The sequence below is a fragment of the Paramormyrops kingsleyae genome, chromosome 9 (genome assembly GCF_048594095.1).
Source record: "Paramormyrops kingsleyae isolate MSU_618 chromosome 9, PKINGS_0.4, whole genome shotgun sequence".
NCBI lineage: Eukaryota > Metazoa > Chordata > Actinopteri > Osteoglossiformes > Mormyridae > Paramormyrops > Paramormyrops kingsleyae.
The window spans coordinates 7963448-7986328 of NC_132805.1; the positions used below are offsets into that span (position 1 = coordinate 7963448).

At 49.0% G+C, this 22881-nt stretch overlaps 1 protein-coding gene across 1 annotated transcript; it reads right to left on the reverse strand.

Moving 5' to 3' along the window:
• Positions 1 to 3104: 3104 nt before the first annotated feature.
• Positions 3105 to 20927, reverse strand: ago1 (argonaute RISC component 1). Its single transcript, XM_072716247.1, has 19 exons — positions 20477 to 20927; positions 16637 to 16823; positions 15285 to 15405; positions 14814 to 14995; positions 13923 to 14059; positions 13466 to 13600; positions 13251 to 13338; positions 12229 to 12376; positions 12019 to 12138; positions 11273 to 11395; positions 10549 to 10682; positions 9509 to 9693; positions 8526 to 8685; positions 8350 to 8440; positions 6265 to 6459; positions 6003 to 6137; positions 5768 to 5869; positions 5483 to 5682; positions 3105 to 5214 (listed from the first exon to the last, which is right to left on the reverse strand). The coding sequence occupies exons 1-19, from the start codon at positions 20499 to 20501 to the stop codon at positions 5106 to 5108; spliced, it is 2577 nt and encodes an 858-aa protein (XP_072572348.1). The 5' UTR covers positions 20502 to 20927; the 3' UTR covers positions 3105 to 5105.
• Between the last annotated feature and the right edge of the window lie 1954 nt (positions 20928 to 22881).

The window sequence follows — 22881 nt, forward strand, 5'->3', positions numbered from 1 at the left end:
CTTTCATTGGCCGCCACGGCGCGTCACCGTGACGCGCGGCGCTCGTACCGTCCCCCGCAAACCCCCCTCTGAAAGAACGTCCCATTTTTGGACGGCCGGCGAACAGTGAAGATGGTCCGATACGCGAAGGGATACTATCCTGTCATGGCCAGATTAATACTTAGAAGACACCCAAATGTAGCAAATAGTGCATGTCTCTATAACTGAGATGGACATTCTCTTTTAATGTGGACCTATTAAGAAACTTAATAAAACCGTATCGTATACATCTTCAAGGTATTCTCATCTTAAGTCTTTTACAGTTTCAGAACAGAAAACGATTTTCATCATATTTTAGTGTATGTTCCTCTGTATCGGTGTGCGGCAGCTGAAATCACACACTTGAATCAAACGGAAGCATAATAATTATCATCAGCAGTCTGTATTTTATGCTGGACCCTAAAGAATCTAACCTTACTGGTTACAATACGTTGCTGTCATCTCCTTCCGCTTCCATTTACTTCAAATTAAAAGCTTACATAGTTTTGTGACAGATGTGGTAGAGAGAGAGGAAATAGAATAAGTTTATTTGCAAAAACAGTAAAACTGTGGGGGGAAAAAAAACCGAGATATGCTTTATATACAAATACGTAGGCCCAACACATGGTACAAGAATACGTACCACAGACCACTATAGTCAACACTCAACTTTTCTTTTCTTCACAATGAAGTCAGTGAGAAAGCAATTCAGCAGTGTGATATTTACAACAAATAGATTATACCACCTTTGTCAAACCCATTGTAATTCTCTAAAAAAAAGCCCATAGAATGAAGGGTACAGTTTGTAAGCATTTATTTTATGTTGTAAACTCAATGTGACACCATAGAGTACAGTTTCAGAACTGATGACAAAATAATCTGGATTTTTCAAAACCAGTACACAGACCATGCCTCTTTTTTAACAGCTTGCTGACAATATTCCAGCCAAATGAATCAACGGTATCATAAGTAAGCCAGTGAAAAGATAACTTTGGGTGATTCCCAGCTGTCAGGCAGGGACCGAACAGATCAATTCCATTGTGATGCCCCCTTCAAAATAAAAAAGTTACTAAAAATGATTCGTAACAAAGCAAACTACTCAATCTGCTTACATTATGCTGCCTCTCATTTACAGGAAGACAATGCCATCGATGTTTAGCTTTATGGTGCTTTCACTGCTCTGCCAGACGTGAACCTTTAAGCAGGTTGGGCACAGAACAGTAATTTAATTATAGTGGTGAGTCACCCATCACACCCACTATTATCATAATTCTAAGACCCCCCCTCTGACATAAGGAGTAGAAAATTTATTTGCCTTTACCAGAAAATAATCCTACACACATAGTAAAAAGTCACACAGCCACTTCAAAGACGACTTATCTCCAAGGATACCTGTAGATAAATTTTAATTTTGTACAGTGTCATTTGTCATCATAACAGGGAGTCACGATAGTTGCATAAATGTTAGATACCAGGTTTGGAAGTGAGACGTTGACAATGAATACCATTAATACAGAATTCCTGGATGTGGACAGTGATGTGACAAAAATTATGTTTTTGAACCTGCGGTGGGTGGGATTCTGAGATACTTGCAGTCTGCTTAATGCCGTATACCCATTGGCTGCTGGCTAGAAATGATCGCACTGCTATTCCATCTATTTCAAGCTTGGAAGCACCATTTTCATGTCTGTTTTAAAAGGTGGTTTCTGATGTAAAATTGGATTTTGACTAGAATCTTACATGAATACCTAGACTGTGGCATTTTCCTCTGACATTTGTCAATCCAGTGTGTTTTTAGTACAAAGTGGGAGTTTACCAAACACTAGATGACACTGGAGCCTGCGACTGCTGGCATTCAGCATAACCAGTCCAGCTGGGCTGTCCCCCTTAGTTTCTCAACATTCTGGGGACTTTTGTTTGGAAGAAAACCACTTTCATCCAGAGATTAGACAGTGTCTTCAAAGCAGAAAACAAAACACTGCCATTATTACAGAAGACAAGAGGAAGACCTAAGTGGTGTATCCAGTTTTGATGGATTTCTCCATAAATACAGAGGCTTCTTCAACATATAACACAGAGTAATGCAGTTAGCATAAGCGTTTCCTGAAGTAATTATACTTTTGAAAGTACATGCTGTGCTGTACATGCTGAGGTAGATGGTACTACATCTGAAACATGGGAACCTATCTTTGCATTAATAGTGTTTCATATGGAACCCACAGCACAAACCGACACCCCAACATGTAACACACGTAAAACCCAATTTCCCTTTGCCACCCCCGCCACACGCCTACAACTCATCTTTTATCCATCCACCCATCTAATCAATTATTTATTACAGAGTCGCAGTGTCATTTTCTACCCATCATATTTTCAATGCCATTTTTTTTTGTCCATGTCCTGCTTATGGGGAAGGCTGGGTAATTTCTGTGTGAAACACCCAACATGTTTATAACCAGGAAAATGAAGATCAATGTGCAATCTGTAGTGGGGAGGGGGGGCTTTTGTACACAGCTGGGGAAAAGTACAGAAATACTACATGGCACTTACCAAGACGAATATAATTCCAGTGCACTTCTGTGTTACTCAGGTCTACAGATTTACATGCAATTTACAATCCGAGACATAGATCAGATTAAGATACCAAACCCTGTCCTGGGGAGATCATTCCTCAAGTGCCATTTGAAGCCACAGCAGAGGACAGGATGAGGCCAGAGCACATAGCAGCCTGGACTGTTTGACCTGTACCTGAGAACCTTGGAAACCATCACACGCTCCGGACAGCACCAGAATATGCAGAACAGATGTTCCCCATCTGCATCTCCTAATTACATTATCATGGATATGATATTACTTTTAAGAACATCAGATCTCATGACCCCTAGGATTCTAATGACCATGTATTTATCAAGCCCATTAGTACCTGACTCAGTTGTGCAGCAGGTTAAACCCAGTAAAAGTTTTAACTGGCTGGTGCTGTGGGGGGTGTTTAGGGAGGGAAGAGCTGCTATTGGTGTGACACCCCTCCCTGAACTGAAACACGACGATACTCAGCAACGTGGCACAAATAAAAAAGGAAACACAGGTAATAAAAAACATTTATTTTTAAAAAATAACCCTCCCCGTACGTGACCCATACTATTTCATACAGAGCGGAGAGAACTGCTTTCCACATGGTTCTGTTCTAACTTGGACTGAAGTGCTCTGCTTGGGCTGGTTTCTGCAGTGGTACATATTGCTTTTGAGTGGGGCAGGGGTGACAGACTGGGGGTGATAGTCCCTCCTCCGCATCAGTCGCTTGAAGTGCATGGACGCTGACCAACGATGACGATTCCCTGTGTTGAGGAAGAGTCCCAGAAATGGAACACGTCGACTGTGTCACTGCTCCTCTCCAGACGCCATTGAAGGCTAACCGTCATCCTCACAGAGAAGTCCGCTCTCACTTTCTAGAGATGAGTGAAACACAGCTAAGGGGGGGAGGGGGGGGGGGGGGGTGTCAGCAAAAATCAGGGAAGTGAAGGACAGGCCAGTCTGCAGTGCCCCCTTGAGTAGAAAGGATAGAACTACACTTGAGAAGCCCAACACCTTGGGGAGAACCAGAAACCAAGGTGCAGAACACATTTCTGGGATTCTTACATGGTGCTTCACTGGTGAGGATGGAGGGAAAGGTGCAGCCCTCAGGCAGGGCAAAGGAATACTGGGATCCCAAAGCCGTGTGCTGCCTATACGTGCAATACCCCCCTTCTGTGCCAGCACCTGCGGGTATTTGGCGAGATAGATGGGCACGGGGGGAGGGGGTACAGCAACCAGAAGGGCGAGGTGAAGAAAAGGAAAAATAAATTCACCCAGGCATGATAGGACAGGAATGCTGAAAGGAGAGGCAACTGGTGGGGGGGGGGAATGTAAACACTTGTCGCTAAGGTGGAGCAGCTCTCGGTGAGGTATGTGATGGTGTGTGTGTGTGTGAGAGAGAGAGAGAGAGAGGGAATGCGGACATGCCGCTCTCTCTCACACACGGGAGTGAGCCCGGGGAAACCGGTGGGGGTGCTGGTAGACGTGAGCAGGGAGTGGAAGGCACGCACAGCTTGGCGTCACCTGTCACCGCTGCTCCATGGCACATGGGGGGGCTAAAGAGGAGCCCATGTTGTGTTTTGATTGTGTGCGTTTCATAATACTGCCCCCCTACCCCCACACCGAGAGTGGAAGCCTGGTTATATGAGCACCAGGAGGAAGAGAGCCGGCCCATCGGCGCCCCCCTTGGGTCAGAAAGAGACCATTGGGCACCAAAAGCAGGTGGGGGGAGGGGGGGTTGGCATATTCACAGATCTTTAGCTCATGGGTGGTCTGCACCCCCAGAGCAAACAAGGAAAGAGAGAAAGGAGGTATTTAAAAAAATAAAATAAAGTAGATGTCGACCCAGCTCTGAGGCGTTGGGGCCGAGGACCGGTTCTGGCCTTTCTTCAGAGTCCGCCTTCGGGTTCCTGAGCTGCCGTTTCACAGGCTGGTGTCTGCTTGCCGTACAGTGTCCGGCCGGCTGCTGCCGCTGGTTTGGTCCGGTGTGCCGATGTGCATTGTGTACTACACGGTCCCTCCCCATCCCCTACGTACCCCCGGTAGCTGCTAACTCTACGGGTAGACCTACTTCCTGCTGCGCTCCCATTGGCCGCTAAGGCACTCGTTTACATCTATAGTGTGCTACCCTGCTCCGAGTCTGTCCTACTGCCCCCCAGATCACCCACACAGGCCCCCAGGGAGGGCGGGTGCGACGATCTAATCTGCTACCGCTAAGTGCTAATGTACCATGCTTCCTCTGGCCTCTTAAAAAAATATCAGCTATACCAAGAATGCGCCGGGCGGGCGTCATCCCGGGGGGCGGAGTCAGGGCCGTGGCGCCGGCTTCCCCTTCACCTCCTCCATATTGCATACATACACGTGAACGTGAAGGTAATACACAATAATACACATTAAAAATTTTAAAATTAAAAAGCCCATCAGGACAGAAGGAGAGAGCAGTCTGGCTGATTGGACTCCACCCATGGGCGGGGCTCCGGCAGAGATGGGGGCGTGGCCCAGCCCACCATGCTAGCTCAGGCGAAGTACATGGTCCGCAGGGTGTCGTGGTGGATCTGGACGGCCTTGGCCAGCGCCTGGGGGTCCCGGCCGTTGCTCTGCCCGGAAACATGGCTGCCTTCTCCGCTGTTGCATGGGGGGGTGGGTGAGGGAGAGGTCAGTGAGTGGTTTGACCTACACAGTGAGCGGCGCTACAACCCAAACTTGGGAATTTCACCCTAATTATTTGGTCCTTTAAACCCAAAGACGAGATTCTGAGTTGTGGTTCCTTACAAAATATCGTCTCGTGATCGTTCTTGTGAAGCCGTATGAAACATCCACAAAGCCCCATCGTCGAGCTAGTCTCCGCCCAGCCTGCAGCCAGAGCAGGACACGGGTACCAGGTACCGCTCACCTGTCATGCTCCTTGTCCACCAGGTGGTATCGGGCTCGAAACGCCACCAGGCGGGCATAGTAGGCGGGCGCGGGGATGGAGACGGAGCGCGTGCAGCGCACGTAGGTGTGGCACAGCTGGTAGGTGAGGATTTGCAGCTCGTCGGCGGTAAAGCGGTTGTCGTCCCAGAGGACGTAGTAGTGGGACGGCCGGCTTGTGCCCTGGGGGGGGGGGTATATTCCATCAGCGGCTGCAACACATGGTAGAGTCTCGCGCAAATACCCCGGTCCCGACATGAGGGCTCACCTGTATGCCCGCATGGCTGCACAGGTAGAAGTCGAACTCGAAGGGGTGTGTGATGCTGGTGTCCACCGTGGTACCTGCTGGGATGTTTCCACTCTTCCCAATCTGACGATCAGAAGACATTTCAAGCAGTTATCAACAAACACAAAGGGGGTCATAACCGCCTGCTTTTAGGGCATCGTGGGCATCAGGTGCCAGCAGGACCAGGAGGCCCACGCCTGCTCCGACGGACACTCACCCGCTCAGATTTATCGGCGCAGAAGAGCCGCGTGTGGTGGCGTTTCTGCACCACGATGTAGGTGATGCCTGGCTGGTAGTCCTTCTCCAGCTTGATGCAGGCATCTCGGATGGCCAGCAGCTCGTAGTGCAGGATCTGTCGGGATGCAGCAACATGGCTCAACCTGAGAGAGAGAGCAGCCTTCTGCCCCGCCCCTCCCTCTCCGACTGCGAATCATAGCCCACCGTTGGCCTGGCCTCGGCCAATGGGAGAAGCCGCATACCTGAGGCAGCTGCCCCTCAGGGACGCCATCCCTGTAGAAGATGATGCGCGTGGGCTTGAAGCGGGTCGACTTGTAAAACTGGATCAGCAGCTCGCGCACCATGTAAGAGAGGTCCTCGATCACCTCCTGCCGGGGCCGCTGGACCCGCACTGTGGCGCAGTAGCGGCTGGGGTGGGCGTCCATACTGCCCACCACCTGGGGGTGGAGCAGAGCGTGAGGCAGGGTTCAAGCCAGGGAAGGGGCAATGGTTCTGTGTTTTTTATGTAGTCATTCATTTCTTCAGCTCTATGCTTCATACATCCAATAGAACACAGTAGAAGCCTCTCGTTCTGTCATTGAAGGTCTTTCTGAACTTCAGAAAGAGCACGAGAGAAAGAGGTAGAGAGAAAACAAGGTCACAGGCAAATGACGTCACGCTGGCCGTATCCAAGGAGGCGCTGAAGAGCCACATCGTCCTCGAATTGATTGTAAGTAACGGAAGAAAAACAGTGCAGTTTGCCTTCCGTTCAGGACGTCAAGGTGAGAAAAAAAATAAAAAGCTTACGTCTACAGGGGCGCGGTGTGTGGGAGGTACGCGTGCACACACACACACACACGCGCGCACACACACACACACACACAGGCACACAGACACACACAGGCACACACACACACAAACGCGCACACACACACAGACACACACGCACGCACGCACACACAGACACACACACGCACACACAGACACACACACGCACACACACAGATGCACGCACACACACAGATGCACGCACACGCACTTTGCAATGGAACATGAAGATGGGAACGTATGTAGCTGGTGTTAGCTGATGCTGGTGATAACGGGACAAAGACCAAAAGCAGATACTAGTGAAGGGGGGGGGGGGGGGGGGTGGCGGGGTTGCCAAACCAACAGCGGTGACAGGAATGGGAGAAAAACAATGAGAGATACAGGCAGAATAACTAGAGTATGAGAAGTTTCCCTCCAAAGCGAGAGCAAGGACATTTACCACACCGCTTAAACAAACCACAACAAAGAGTAACGGCTGCCTATCAGCCTGGCTCATGCCACAGCCACCTGAGCTTGTAACGACATTAAAACACCACACTGTGCAGAGCAGGAGAAAGGTCACGGGGGGCACGGTGCAGGCCCTGCGGGGGCGACAGGAACAGCACCACGTCAGCGACAGTGCGTCAGCCTCTTCCTGTTCCCTTACCTGTCTCTCCTTATTGTCACCACCGTATCGCACCCCCCCGTCTTCCTCACCCGACCCTGCTCCCGCTGTCCCGGTGAGTCAGCGCTGCCTCATCGTTGCTAGGCAACGAGGCCCTGGCGGTCAGGCACGCGGCGGCGGGACTCCAGGGAGGCGTCATTTCCTGCGCGGGCTGACTCATGAAGGACCCCCCCATCCCCTGCCCCCGCCTCCGCCCCCGCCGCCCCGTTTGTTCTTTCTCTCAGTGCCAAGCGCTGGCCGTTGAAGACAGTGGACGGAACCACAAACCAAACTCGCTACAGTCTGCTTCTCACAGTTGGCCCGACCGCAGCGCCAACATCTGTTCCTACTGCCTGACTCAGTTTGGTTTCACCATCATGTAGACCAGTGTCACTCGTGTAGAAGAGCGCCCTCTAGTGGACTGCCAATGTATAATGTCTGGACAGTATGGAAAAATTAGATACGCAGGTACCTCTGACCCTGTTCGTACAGCTGCTCACCACAACTACTACATCAACTGCTATCCTTCCTCTACTCCTCCAATGTGCCAGGTTTCTGCTAGACATCAAAATCTGGGCTACAGCCATCCACAGCCAACCCCTGATGACGAAATTTACGTCATGACCCCTCGAAAGTACACCGAAAGTGAAGTATCACGTGGGCAAAATGTAAATCCAGGAAATACTGGGGAGGGTAGAGGCATTTGACTCGATTCTCTGTGACCGAGGACCGCTTTTGTCTCACTGATATGAAGTGACGATTGGGATTCTATGATTTCTGTAATTCACCCGGGTCTCGAGAGACCGAGGTGATAAAGTCATCATGACTTTGCGGCAGATGGGCGGAGGGAAGGGGGGGGGGGATGGGGATGGATCACCGCTGTGATGGAGGGCTTCTTCCCATCACCGGCAGGGGGGTGGGTCACATCGGCCCCCAGGAAGATGACTGGCTGCTGGAACACTGCTGACCTGACGGGAGATCACAGAACCATGTTACACACAGTGACACAAACAGCTCCTAGCAACGATGGGGCTATTATAAAGTCACACTCACCGCTGATGTGGCACCAGGATGTTGTTGATGCCGCCCAGCTTGACGTTGATCTTGAGGCAGAGGTTGGACAGGGTCTGGGGGGACGTCTTCACCACGTTCTTCACCTGGACGCACTGGGTGGCCATTCCCAGTAGGGTGTCTCCTACCCGCTTCACCTCCGCTGCAGTAAAGAAAGAAGATAAGAAATACAGTTACATTTTATTTGTTTAGCAGCAGCTTTTGTCCACAGAGATGTGCAGTTTTTGAGAAAGCAGAGTCACGCGGTCCTGGGGGCAATTGGGGGTTAAGGGTCCTACTCAGGGGCACAACAGTGACATCACTCTGCCGACCCTGGGATTTGAACAAAAACATTCTGATCACAGGGACAGTGTCCCGACCCACTGAGACACACACCGTGCCCGATTAGGTACAATTATGTGCATTATATACGGTTTCTGTTGGAGACACAATGCAGAATCATAAATAAATGTCCTCTTCCTGTGAAGTTAATCATATGAGTTTTCGTTAAGTTAGCATAAAAATGCATCATCAATGTGGCCAGCATTAGGCACAACGGAATTCCACAATAACATGTATGACAGAGGGTTCAAAACAGACTTCCGGATTTCTCGGTGGTCCGATGGGTGTGGGCCAGCAAAATTCATTGTGGGGGACGCACAATCGCATTATCACGGGAAAGTGCAGCAGCGATTTTGTATTCCACTCCAAACCTTGTTTAGCTTTACCAAATACCACAGACGTGATTTCTAAATCACTCTATACCACAGTGACTTCTGAATTTTATATTAGCACACATACTTGACCTTTTATAGAACATCAGCACATACACCACACAGATCTTTGCATTTCTCCAACACAAACCACAGAAGCGCTGCAGTTAGTATTAGCCGACCCCATACGGCTTTCTGAGCCTAGCATGAGCGCACTGCACACACTGCACACAGGTCTCTGTACCCGGCACCCGATTCTGCACTGGCACGTACCATAGACGGGTGTCTTTCCGGGCAGGATGACGATGATGAGCTGCAGCCCGGAGTAGGTGTTCTTCAGGTGCCTGAACATGGGCTCCACGCTGTCCGCACCCTGCGCGTACTTGCAGAAACACGGCTGGCCCTGAATTGGCATCCCCGCATCCTTGGAGATCTTCCGCAGTTGGTCCGTGAAGTTCCTGGCAAGACCAAGGTGAGCACACACACAACACAGACAATTTAAATGACCAAACAACAAACTAAGCCAGACTTTAAAACATATTCAGACTTGCCGCCAACAACCCCATGACATGTCCCATTTAAATAACACTAGATGCTGTTGGAACAACAGCAATGTACTCTCCAGATGGACCTGTGATTTAATCCTTACTCCCCCACCTCTACGATGTCTAGCTCCCCTACATCTCAAATTTTTTTATTAAAAGCTCAGATTTCTGTCTCGCTCAGTTCACCAGATCTGCATCTGTGGCTATCCTTTCATGTGCTACCACTAAGTGACGCTGCTTCAGTTTTGATGCGATTTGTTTCAAAATACATTCCAGACCATCACTTATACAATGTTCCTGGGAAGATTGAGAAAGATCCGGCAAATACTTTTAGAGTTACTGTGTACACAAGATCAAACGTCTTCTTCAGCTGTCCTTTCCATCCTTTTTTAATTAGGTGATCTGTGATGATTGTTGACACACCACAGCACACAACAAATAAATGTGTCATCTGCATTTAAACCATATGTGACATATCAGGGGGCAGCTAATTCAGCGCCCGGGGAGCAGTGCTTGAGGGCGGTACCTTGCTCAGAGTACCTCAGTTGTATCTTGCTGAGCAATTGGAAGTGTGCTTCCCTAACCATTAGGCCACCACTGCTTCACCTACCAACTAGCGCTGCTACTTCAATTTTGGTGCGATTTGCTTCAAAGCGAAAGCCAATAATTATCTTCATCATCGATACCGAAAGGCACTAACAGTGACCCATGAAGAGGCCCAGAAGACCCAAACGGTCTCCACAAACTGATACCCCCACCCATACTTACTTCAGCACCTCCTCACGGCACTGCTTCTGCGGAGCAAAGCAAGCGATGGCCCACACCTTAATCTCGATGCCATTGTAGAACTGTTTTCCCCTCATGTCCCACACACCTTGATTGGGAGTGGCGATAGCCCGGTTCTGCAAAGACACGTGCTCAGTCAGGACCCCAACCAGCAAGGAGTAAAATAACTGCCACTACATATAACTTAGGTCCTCAAGCTATGGGTCGCAACCCCCAGTTAGTTAATGTGTGGGCTTGCGAGACGATTTTCTCAATGTGCCAAAAATTTGTTTGTTTGGCACCCCACCTCCATGCAACAATTGTTAATTGTTAGAAATTGAGATTTTTTTTTTGATTATAATCATGGGAGGATGCCCGGTCGGCAAATTCGGAGGAATGGAGAATCTGCTGTCAGACCAAAGGGTTTAGACGTAAAGGAGGGGGTTGAGTTAGTCTTTGGACAAAAAGACTGTGGTACCTATTTTATTACACCTAATAAATCGACGCCTAGTCACAGTCGCCTTTCAAACATTAACTGCAAAAACCTTTGTGGGTTACGAGTCAATCCAATCAGCTGGGAAAAGCAGACCGCATCTCCACAGGCTCCCAGCTGCGGCTCTGCCTTCCTCAGCACACAAGGCCAAGCAGCAGCAGATACTCTCCACGTGTCGGCCCAGACGAGCAGCTGGAGGAGCTGCAGGCGTTCCCCGCTCGCCCAGACGCTCACCCGGCCTCCGTACTGCAGGATGGGAGCGGGTAGCACCCGGCCGGTCACCTCCGCCATGTCGTCCTTCACCTTGATCCCAAACTCCTGAATGTAGGGGTCCAGATTGAAGTTGGCATTCTTCATCTGGGAGGACAGGGAGCCGGAGGAGGGCACAAGGACGTCAGGCAACATTTTAGATTCGAATTATTCAGCAGACGCGTTTATTCCTGGGCCAGACAGTCCTCGGAAGAATTGGAGGTTAAGGGTCTTGCTCAGAGGGTTTAGAAGAATCCTTGAATCCTGGTTAGTGTTGTGAATGATGCCATTCATAAAGCGTGATACTATTACAAACATGAATAAAGATGGAGGCTGGCAGAGAGGTATAGTGCATCCAGAGGTGGGGGTCCGAATGCCCACAGAGTTTACACTCTCTTCCTGTGTCATGCAGGTTTACACCTGCAATCCAAAGACATGTAATTGGTCCATTTGCATGCAACTATGTGTCTGCATTCCTGTGATGAACTGGCCTCCTTACCAGGGTATTATACAGCCAGGGACAGGCCCTATACTGAATTTTAAGGTAAATAGATAAAGCTGTAAAAATCTATGTAATGTTGTAAAATCTTTATTTTGCTAGAAATGTTTAATTCAAACAAAATTTCTTTTTTTGTTTTGTTTGAAACGACATGCTACTACAATAAGGGACCATTTATTTTGTTTGATACTGAGGATTCAGCCTCCAGCCACCGGATGGCAGCACCACTCACCAGCCTGCTTATCTCCTCCTGTCTGTCAGGTGCAGAGCGCGCTGTGGCTTTGATCATGGTGGAGGTCTGATTATCTGTCAGTTTCTTGATGCAGCGCTGCCCCGCCACAATGTTACACACCTGGAGGGACGGGAGCCAGTCAGACTACGCCGACGTGGGCCAGCAGCCATACTGGGGAATCGGCCAGTGAACCGCCCCAGCAAGCCTTACCTCCAGGGGCAGGTAGGTGTGCTTCTGCTCTTGGCCCACCTGCAAGCAGGGCAGGTGGGGGTACTTGAGTTGCAGGTTGTACTTCTGCTTGAAGTACTGGGCTACCGTACATTCTACAGTTTGGCCGCTCTCGAGCTGAAGAGGAAACCTGTATTGGGTGAGGTGAGAGGTCAAACATCTACAGGACTTCAACCCCTGGGACAATGGTAGCTAGGAAGGCGGACGGAGGACTAGGGGGAGGAGCTAAAAGCACTACATCCCAATTCCGTTGAAACGATAATGTTCCCACCCATTTTACACAGGCTCAACCTGTTTCTACGTCAAGCCTACGGCAATAGCGACAGCATAGGCTGAGATACACCACCCCAAATCCCCAAAAATGTAACGATGCGTCACGTCGACATGAACCCCGACGATTCTGATTGGTCTGCTCGACAAACCGAATAATAAAATCTACCTGTTGACATTCATAAAAAAAAAAAAAAAATTGGAAGTTAAACACCACTATTTGCCGTTTGCACAGGTAAACTGGAATGCTTCCTCTTTTCACACATCCCATCTTCCCTGCTAAATACCACCAAGAGCGAAGCTTGGGGTCTGAGAGCAGGGTCTGCCGGTGTCCCTGAAATGCATCTCCTCATCCGTCTCTCTCGCACAGAAAACGTTCCCCTCGCCGCGCCCAATCGTGTCCGCTGCTCTTACATACCAGCATTCCTTTGCCTTCTGCTTCGAGGCAGATCACGTTATTTGAGGTTCACTAATATCAATACACATAATATTCATTTATGGAACCCATTCTTCTGCTTTGCTTGTGTGCTGCAAAGTGAACACCGCCGACTGGCGTTCAGGCATGAACCTGCCGAGCGGCTCAGGAACGCCACAAGTTGGTTTAATCTGCAGAGGCTACGCGAGTGGTCACAGCATAGGCTCGAAGCAGGAGCACCAATCAGCCTTTACTCGCACATTTCATTTGTGAAGGTACAAGGTTATCCAATGATGTCGCCCGGAGTCTTGACACTCACGTTTGGTGGCTGGCGGGCCGGCGGGTGACGTTACACACGCGGTATTTCCTCTTCATCTGGCCACAGTGCGTCACCTCCACCTTGAGGCCTGAATCGCACACGCGCACAGACAAACACACACAGGATCGTAAGGCAGGAAACAACCGTGCAAGGAGATGGTGAGGAGAAAGCGTGTTGAACCGGGGGGGTCAGCAGCTCGCTGCCAAGAAGCGTACCTTTGATCTCCTTGGTGAAGCGGACCCTCTGGGAGTCCGTCAGCGTTTTGGGCTGCTCGTCAATGTTGCGGATGTCCAGGACCTCGCACATGAACTCGATCACCGGCTGTGCTTTGTAGAAGGCCGTGGCAGACACTGGAGCATAAGCAGACACGGAGGTGAGTATGGGCTTCTCGTGGAAATGTCAGAAATGGCCCAGCTGGAACCTCAAATCAGTCTGAAGATGACATGTGTCTCCCTCCTGATATAGGGCATGTCAAGATACACGTGCCGTACAATTTACTATGGATTCATACAGCTCTACTCAGGTTCTGGTTGGCCAGTGAGACATCACCCAAACTCACCCATCTGTGTGCTAATGATCATTCATAGGTTGTGTTTCAGTGCTGTGGGCAATGATCTGCGAAGAGTCACAGTTACTCTGACCTATAAGCTTGTGGCCAAACTGCTTCCTCACCGTCAATGTTGAGCATCATCTTCCACATGGCGGGCCGCACGGACTGGTGGAACCCGAACCACACCTCCCTCCCTCCTCCCAGGGGGTGGTAGTAGCCCTCCGGTGGAGAAAAGAAGGAGCGTCCAACTGGGGTGTACCTGAGCAAACAATTAAAAGGAACCCTGTCAAAGAGGAGCTTGTCCATTTAAACCCATTGTCTGCTTAGGCTTAAGGTTGGTCGCTCTCCATACCAAAGTCACTATCTTCTACAGCACTCTAGAGAGCGTACAGCCTCTCCCCAGGTTACAAAGGGGTTGCGTTCCGATAAACGTCTTGCGAGTCGAAAATATCCTAAGGCGAAAATGCATTCTAATATAGTACACCTAACCTAACAAACATCATAGCCAACCTTGGCTCCCTTAAACATGCTTAGAACACTTACATTAGCCTACAGTTGGGCAAAATTATTAACACAGAGTCTATTTTATAATCATGAAGTATTGAATATCTCATGCAAGTTACTGAAACTGAAAAACATTTACCCGTCGTAAAGTCAAAATATCGTGTGACGGACCATCACAACCCGAGAAGCGTCTGTATTCACAGTACAGAAGATGCCTTGCGGCGTACGATGATTAATTATCAAGTCGGCAGCATGAGGCTCAAAGGGAACTGGACAGTTATAATTATGCAATTAGCTTATTTCCTTATTACCCATAATACCAAGTCAAACTCTAAGTACATTTGAAAGGACCATATACGACATGCAGATACAGGTGTCAGCTAAGCATACACTGTACTGAATTTTTACTGTGTGCACACATCAAGGCGGCTAGATTCCTGCAGCGAACATTGGAGCTGAGCCCAGCCTTCGCTCCACAGCCCCTGACCCAGGGATTCTCAGGCTTGTACCTCATGGAAGCGAGGTGCCTCATGGCGACGTCCAGGGCCTGCACCGAGTCCAGGGGCACCTGCAAGCGCCCGCTCACCAACGTCTCCTGGAGGAGATGCCAGGACACCACGGCCAGCCAGCGGATGGACACCTTGAAGATGCGGTCCTTTCCCTCTCCTGGAATGGTCACCTCAAAGTCCACCTAGACGCATGCGTGGCAGGACAGATCAGAGGACTGGTGCAAAGAGGAGGAAGTCGTAAACCAGTTACAATGTCAAAAAGACGTACAACATGGGTAGAGCAGACCTCAATTCCAGTTATCTGACATTTTTATCGGAAAGCGACTCACATTACAGATTTTCTGTGTGCGCTCCCTGGGATTTGAACCCATACCCTTTGCATTGTTAGCACAAAGCTCTACTTGTTGACTAACAGGGGCTCAACAACCAGAAGGTGAAGAGAAGCAGCCGGGACAGAAGCAGCACCCCCACCTTCTCATTCCCGATGGGCAGAGCCAGCACCGTGTAGATGTTCTTCTTCCCATCATACACTGGTTTTCTGTCACCAAAGAGCTGTGGCTTGAAGTGTTGAACCATGTACTCTACTACCTCCCTGTGGAGCAGAGAAATCACTCAGCGCGGGTGAACGTTCCACGGCGACACGTGCCGAGCCTCCTACTATCTGCCCTGTATGTCGTTTCCAGCATGTTTATCAGCCCCGCGAGTCTGGCCAGGATAAGTGGTTAGAAGATCCACGGATGGTAATCATCAGTGATTCCGACGTCTTCGCAATCCAACAGGTGTCAGAAAGCAAAAACACAGACTGTACATCTGTTCTTATAACTGAACTCTCACCAGCCATAAGTTTTTAACTAAACGAAGTATTTCAGTTCTGTACGTGACATATCGAAAGGTGATGGAAATTTTAAAAAATAACTTTCCATAAAAACAAAACATCAGCAGTGATGGGTGTAATTCTACATTATATAGCTCTGAAAAAAATTAAGGTACCACAGCAAAATTTTCAGTTTCACTCATTACTCGGTTTATGGGTGTGTGCTTGTGCAAGATATACATTTTTTAATTTGAAGAAGGGTTTCTTTCTTGACTTATGGTTCATCAGTCCTGCTTCTAGGAGCCTGATACGATCTTGTCCTAGCAGTGCACTTCACACCTGCACTTAATGTTTCCCATCCCTTTTGAAAGTCACTTGATGTCATCCTCCGATTCATGAGAAACTGTCAGATAAGTCGACGGTCATCTCTGCCATTAGACAGCTGCTTCTGCCCTCTACCTGGCTGGTTTTTGGTCATTCCCAGTGTCTCCTGCTTCATTTTATTCTTGTGTACTGCCGTCTTAGAAACTGAGCCTGGAAGCAGCCTGCCGCGCAGTGTAGCCTCTGCCAGCAGAACCAGGATTAAACCAGGATTTAACAATGCAGATTTTAAAAAATTATAGAGTGGTCTCTCATTTTTTTCCAGAGCTGTATTTGAAAAATGCATGGCTTCTGCAAAATGCTACTGCATGCACCATTTCCAGCGTAACAGATATTTTGGAACAAAAAACAAAGTATTTCTATAAAACCAGTTAAAGCTTTTAGGTGACCTCTACTCAGATGGCCAGTGAGAATGTATGTAACAGACTGGAAAATACAGCTTTACATAGGATGGCACTCTTCAACAGCTCAGACACCTCGTGGATCTTTCTGGAATGTATCCATTCAGGTAAAACATACCACCTCGAGATGAAGGGGTAGAAATGACACTGCTTGCCCATGGAGGGTGCAGGACCAGTGGCACATGACGATCCCAGTGAGCTGGGCTGGGATGAGGAGGAATCGGTACCTGTTGACCCTACGGGGACACTTGTCGGGCTTGATGTCCACCTCGTAGTGGTAGACGTCCATCTTGGGGATCTCCACCTCGAAGTAGTTGGCCAGTAGCTTGATGGGCTTCCCCACAGTGCCCATTCCAGGCCGCCGTGGTGCCTGGAACACCTGCTGCAGGGGTGGGGGGAAGGGCCCCATGGGCACTGGGGGAGAACGACAGAGGGCAGAGTGAAACGAGGTGGAAGAGAGAGAAAGGAGAAGGGATAAAGCAAGAGGAGCAGAAGAGGAGAGGAAGCGTGGGGCGGGTGGGATGCAGAAAAGCAGGGGATGGGATGAAGGCGGCAGCAGATCCATGCGGAACAGATGCAGCGTCTGACCCACTACTGTCTGGTGCTACATAACCAAGCACTCTGAATTTAAATATACTGCTAAAGCCAACCTCAAAACAAGTAAACTTCAATTAAAAATGCCAGAAGACAATAATGTGTCGCCGCTACGACAACGTAGCACTTCATCTGGAGCGGCCAAGGCACTCTGAACGTGATTCAGGACACGAGGCATCAAACAGGAAGTGCTTGTCCACAGGAGAAGCTTAGAGAGCAAATCTGGAATGAGCTATGCTGAGGGGGGGGGGGGGGGGGGGGAGAGGTGTCTGCATCCTAATTTCACTCCCCCATTTCTCCCGCCTTGCTAACAAAGGGTCCAGCTGCCCCTGCACTGAGTGGCTGTGGCAGAGGGGGAGAGAAGCCCACCTCTCACACGCACTACGAGGGCCCCCCAACATTCTCAGGCTCACCATGGAGACGCCACAGAAGCACATTGTCATGGAGATCAGTACGTCTGCGCTGGGGGAGAATGGGGAGGGCCGGGCCGGGCCGGTGAAGCTTAAATCGTAGCAATAATAAATTTACAAAACTGACATTTGTACAATTCATCTAAGCGACTGCTAATACCGTCAATAAAATCAAGAAACAAAGGCAGAGTGACCCTAGTATGCAGAGCACTGGGCCACATCACAAACGTGTGAGACCAACAGCCAACCGCTTTGCTGGGCAGGGATCGAAGATGCTGGGAAATATTATTTCGGGAAAAATGTTTAGGGTTAATTAAGAGCCTGTAAATGGAAGGGGGGGGGGGGGGGGGTCCTTGAACACGCTTACAGGTCTTCAGTTGAAACAAACATATCTAACATAGATAACTGGCACTGTTGTCGCCACGGCAACTCCAGGGGCAGAGAAAGCGCAGTACAGAGATTTGAGGCATCACTGGCAGGACAGAGGCAGGTATAGCAGGGGCTAACGGGACGCGACGAGCCGTAAGGCGCGCGGCCCAATTAAACGGTAAGACGGCGTAATGGGGTGGCCCCTTTTAAAGAAGGCTCCAGCCGGCGTGATGGACCGCGTTTCGTTAGTGCTGCATCACGTTCCCTAGCAACATGGCCACGGATTCTTTTTATAGTACAACATACCCTTTGGAGGAGAGAGAGAACATCTTGCTAGAACATGCTTTAAATGTCATCTGTGGGGTCTCTCGCTGTCCGTGCTGGGGGAGACCGTCCCCCCAGAGGGCATTTAATGGGTTAAGTGTGTGACACATAATGTGTGTAACCAAGGATAATATTTGTGGTGGGCCCACACTTCCTGATAATAGCAATACTACTGCGTTGACTTGAATAATCAGAATCTGAAGTCTTTCCAAACAGACCTTACATACAGTACAAAACCTTATTACCAGCTGCCCCTAATCAAATGGAAATAGATATCACCACCCAGAGCTGAAGAGCAGTTTAACACAAACTGCCTGTACGAATAGAGAAAATGAATAACATCACGTACACAGAAAGTAGTTCCTCACTAGCCGTGATAAGACACGTGCATGTTCGCCGAAACGCTGCAGTCTTTCACAAGCTCATCTGAATCCCATTTAAAGTAACTGAAAGTCAAAGGAGCATGTATTTGAAAGCAGCAAAATTTAACACGTTGAAATAAATATTCATCATAACTACAGCCACTTTGAATGAACAAGCGTCAAACAGTTCAGCACAGCACTTTATTAGTAATATCGTTTTCCAATGTGGGAAATCCCTATGACTAGTGCCCCCAAGTGGCAGCAACTGTATTTGCCGCGACATCTGCGGACCTGGCGAACGAGACCGGCCACTTCTCCTTGTCACGACTTGAGTATTTAAACGGGCGCGAATTAGAGCAAGTAGCCGCGAACAATGCTTCAGGGTCGACGTGGGACCCACCTCCCAGAGAGGCTGACATAAACCAGGACGAAATCCACACAAGCGAGCACAGATCTCGCCAGCTGCTTTCGGGGGGGTGCTTTTGGTTACGCATCCATAACAACAACATTCTGGAATATTCTTACATTGAACACTGCCCTGCAAGCGGAACACTCATATTTAGGGAGTATGATTTTCCTTATTCCCCGCCGAACAGTTTCTTATATCATTTCCTGCACAGACTCCACACACACTCAGTACTGACTAATTTTTCCAGTCCATTTGAATTACACTAGGTGATGCATGTAGCTTAGCAGTGACTGGTGTGAGAGAAAAAAGTTGGCTTGGATGCTATGCATTGGGAACACCTTCACACGACAACGTTACCACTAAGGGTGTAACAGCAGCGACGGACAACCTAAACCCAGGGGGGGTCAGCGACCGCACCCACACACAGACATACACACTCGGTGACAATGACACTACACTACCTGCCTGGCATCTTCCTCTCCAGCCCAAAAACCACAAACATACTGGGAAAACAGAGGCTGGGGAAAATTACAAAATGCCCAATATACAACATTACAGGCTACTGTTAAAATGTCAGTCAGTTGAAAGTGACTTTTAGGCAAGAGACACTCCTGATGTTTACACTACATTTGTCATGACACGCCAATGGTGTAATTCAAAATTAAATGTGCAATGATCAACTGTAAGACATTTTTACAACGACTTTGCCGGCATTCCACTCCAGGGATTGTTCAGTTATGCCATTTGAATTGGCGTGATTTAGTGAGATGAACCCAAGCATGAATCAGAGCGGGCGATCTGATCTCCCTCTGCCTGACTCCAAGGAGCACCAAGCATCCACTCCCCGCCCTCCCCCAGGGGGACACACCATACGGGAACACCGTGGCAGATGGAATAAGCCCCCTAGAAAGAAGAAACAGCTCCCCTCCTGACATCATGAACCCCCCCGAAAAAAAAAGAAACCCAATCAATTAGGTCAGGGCTCTCACAGCACTTAAACAAGACAGATTTCCTAAACCAATGCTCTATACAAGACACCCCAACGTGGGGAGACCACTGACGTGGCCTGTGTAGGACAGCACGCGCAGCGCCTAGAAACACGCTGCCGAAACAGAAGATTAAGATGTACTGAGAGACGACAGTAACTTCAGGCGACCTCTCGCTTCTTAGAGCGAAGGACTGTCACCTTTACGGTACGAACCCTTTCGCAGGGTGAGCCTCGGGTTACAGGGGGATGCCAGGGCGGAGCTGCCGCGTAGCGCCGTGCAGACAGACGGGCGTGTGTGTGGGCGTGTGAGCAGCTGGTCCGGAGGGGGTGGATGGGGGCACCACCTCTGCCTGAGTGCCTCAGGTTCTCACGACCCCCCCCCCCCCGATCTGCAGCACTGTCGTTAATCTAACCCCCGTAACGAGTCCCCCTAGAAGCTGCCGATTAACGGTTAAGTCACCAGCCATGGTGAAATCGGCACACACGGGTAAACTAGCCTGACTCTGGGTCGGGACCAGAAGAGCTCCGACGTCACCCCTGGGTCCCGCGACCCGACAGATCCACGCGGCCGCTTCTTTCAGAACTGACCACCGGCAGCGTCACCGACTCACCTGCGCCAGACGGACCCGGGTCCATCCCATCCACTCAGAAAGGCCAGGACTCTACAGCCGCAACGCCGGCCCCTCCGCCCCGCTGGCTCCGGCGATTTGCAGCCCCCGAGCTCGGCGTGCAGGCGTCTCCGTCTTTGCTACACCCCCCGCCCCCTGTTCCTCCTGGAGCCCCCAGCCCCGCGGCCCTTCTCCCTGGCCGATCCCACCGAGTCCCCTTCCTCGGGCGACCTCGGATGCTCGCGCCCCTCCGTGAGCTCTCCGTCACTTTCCGGGCTCCCTTAGCGGCCCGGAAGATCGAAGTGATTGTATAACTATCCCGGAGCTCGGGTCTGTTGTGCTCTTGCTAGCCGCTCAGCCAGGACTTTCCAGCGGAACAAAGAGGGACAAAAAGCCCAGTTCTGAGGCGCCTCGGCACGAACGGTGCTTTTCTGTGGGCGCCCCCGTGCGGCAGGCGGAGGCGCGGACTGCGGGAACGCGCATGGCGCCTTCTGTTCCCCATACTCGACTGTTTGACTGAGATTATAATCAACACATCATTGGCCTCTTGTAATTACACTGTATTCAAAGCATGGCATACTCCACTGAGCACCACTTTAAGTAGTGTTGTTTTGTTATTTAGAAAGAGTGATAAATGTTCAGTTGAAGGATAAAACAAACACAGAATAAAGGAAACATTAATTAGCCGTGATTATTATTATTATTTTTTTCAGTCGGCAGCTCCAGCACTGTTTTTGCTGCCATCCAGTGGTTCATCTTAACTTAAGGCTCAGATTTATGTTAGCGGAGACATTTTTTGCAGACCGAATGTATATAATTTTTTACGATTGATAATCATAACAATAAAATCTTGTGTACTTTTTACGCATCGTAACTAAAATAATAAAATAAGTTTCATACTTGCACAGAATCCGATTTCTCAGAAAATAATGATTTTCAATTTTGTGAATAAATGCCTTTCAATTCTGGGTTTTCTTACTTTACAATACACTTCAGGTAACCAAAAATGGTGGATTTTTGTTAAAGGGAGATTAATTGCATTGTTTTAAGCTTCTGCTATTCAGATGGAGATTGAGAATCACACTCACTGCATGAGGACTCATGATGCATCTTTTGGATGATCTGACTCTATATGGCTTTTATATTCAGACTTGGATCTAAGTTAAGTTATTTTTTAACAAACTGCCCCAAAAACAAATGGGCATTTCAAAAGGCTTTTTGGTTATGTTGCAGGTGCGCCTACATAACAGAGAGGCCCAGAGTATGTGACTTGTGGATCCGGGTGTAAATAATACAAGCAATCCTTCACAGACCAATGGAGAGGAAGGGTGGATGACTTCCAAATATAGAATCCATGTGCATGTCCAAGTGTCTAGTCATGCCAACATGCTGACAGTTCAGCTTGTGCTCCTGCTACCTGTGAAGACCTGGCCATCATTGTGGGCCATCATCCACCTGTTCCTGCAGGTACGAAAGAGTTAGTGCCCATTGGGGCTGAGCACACGCAGAAGCAAAATGCTGCGTCTTTCATTAGAAATTCTACTTTAGGTTTGGCTTCCGCTGTCTCCTTGTGGCACAGAAATTCCCCTGGTGTGTAGGAATTTGCAAGATTTAGTGATATGTTAACCATCTTTTCAGTTTACATTTAAATAACTAGAAAGACAGCATGCTTCTGTTCTTTTTATTTCTTCTTTGTGTTTTGTTTGCTGCCTAAGAGAAAGGCTATTCTATCATAAAAGCTGTTAAATGTGTCTGGTGTTGGTTACCTTCATTGTACAAGTATTTGGTCACAGCTTTCTTTATAACATCTGGGGGCAGTGAGTGGCTCAGCGGGCTATGCTTCTGTGCCTGTGATTGGAAGATCACCTTGACAGAATAGTCACATCTGTGGGCCCTTGATCAAGGCTCTTAACCCCCAACTCCATGGGCACCTCTGCAGGTAGCTGCCCTTCACTGCCAAGCTTGCTCTCACCTACAGTATATATGTGTGTGTGTGTCTTGGAAAGCAAGATGGGGTAGGCAAAAAGAGAATTTCCCCATGAAGGATCAATGAAGTGCCGTTCTTAGTATCTGCTAGGATTTCACTTGGTACCACACACTTATTGCAGCTGCACAGGTTGGTCCAGGTGGTGCTGGGCCCACTCAGATGGAACTCCATTCAGCACTCCTAGCAAATGATACAGTAAGATAAAATGTCTGACAGGAATGTGTGTGCGTGGTCAGATCAATCGGAAGAAAAGTGCTATTCAGAGGCAAACAGATTTTTCATTGTCTTTGTTCATTTGATCCTAGTAAGACCATGGGTCGTTTAAAACTATTTAAAATATATACTTGAGTGTAGTGTGATTTTGTCGCAAGTTATGGGTCTGGCCAACCTGATTTTCTCCCGGCACACCCACACTATGATT

What these genes read in the sequence shown, in the direction of transcription:
- ago1 (XM_072716247.1), bottom strand. Translation starts at nt 20,501, where the DNA reads ATGGACCCGGGTCCGTCTGGCGCAG. An exon ending in GATGATGCTCAACATTGACG is followed by an intron (nt 13,601 to 13,922) that starts GTGAGGAAGCAG and finishes CTTATGCTCCAG; the next exon opens with TGTCTGCCACGGCCTTCTAC. An exon ending in CTTCACCAAGGAGATCAAAG is followed by an intron (nt 13,339 to 13,465) that starts GTACGCTTCTTG and finishes TGTGCGATTCAG; the next exon opens with GCCTCAAGGTGGAGGTGACG.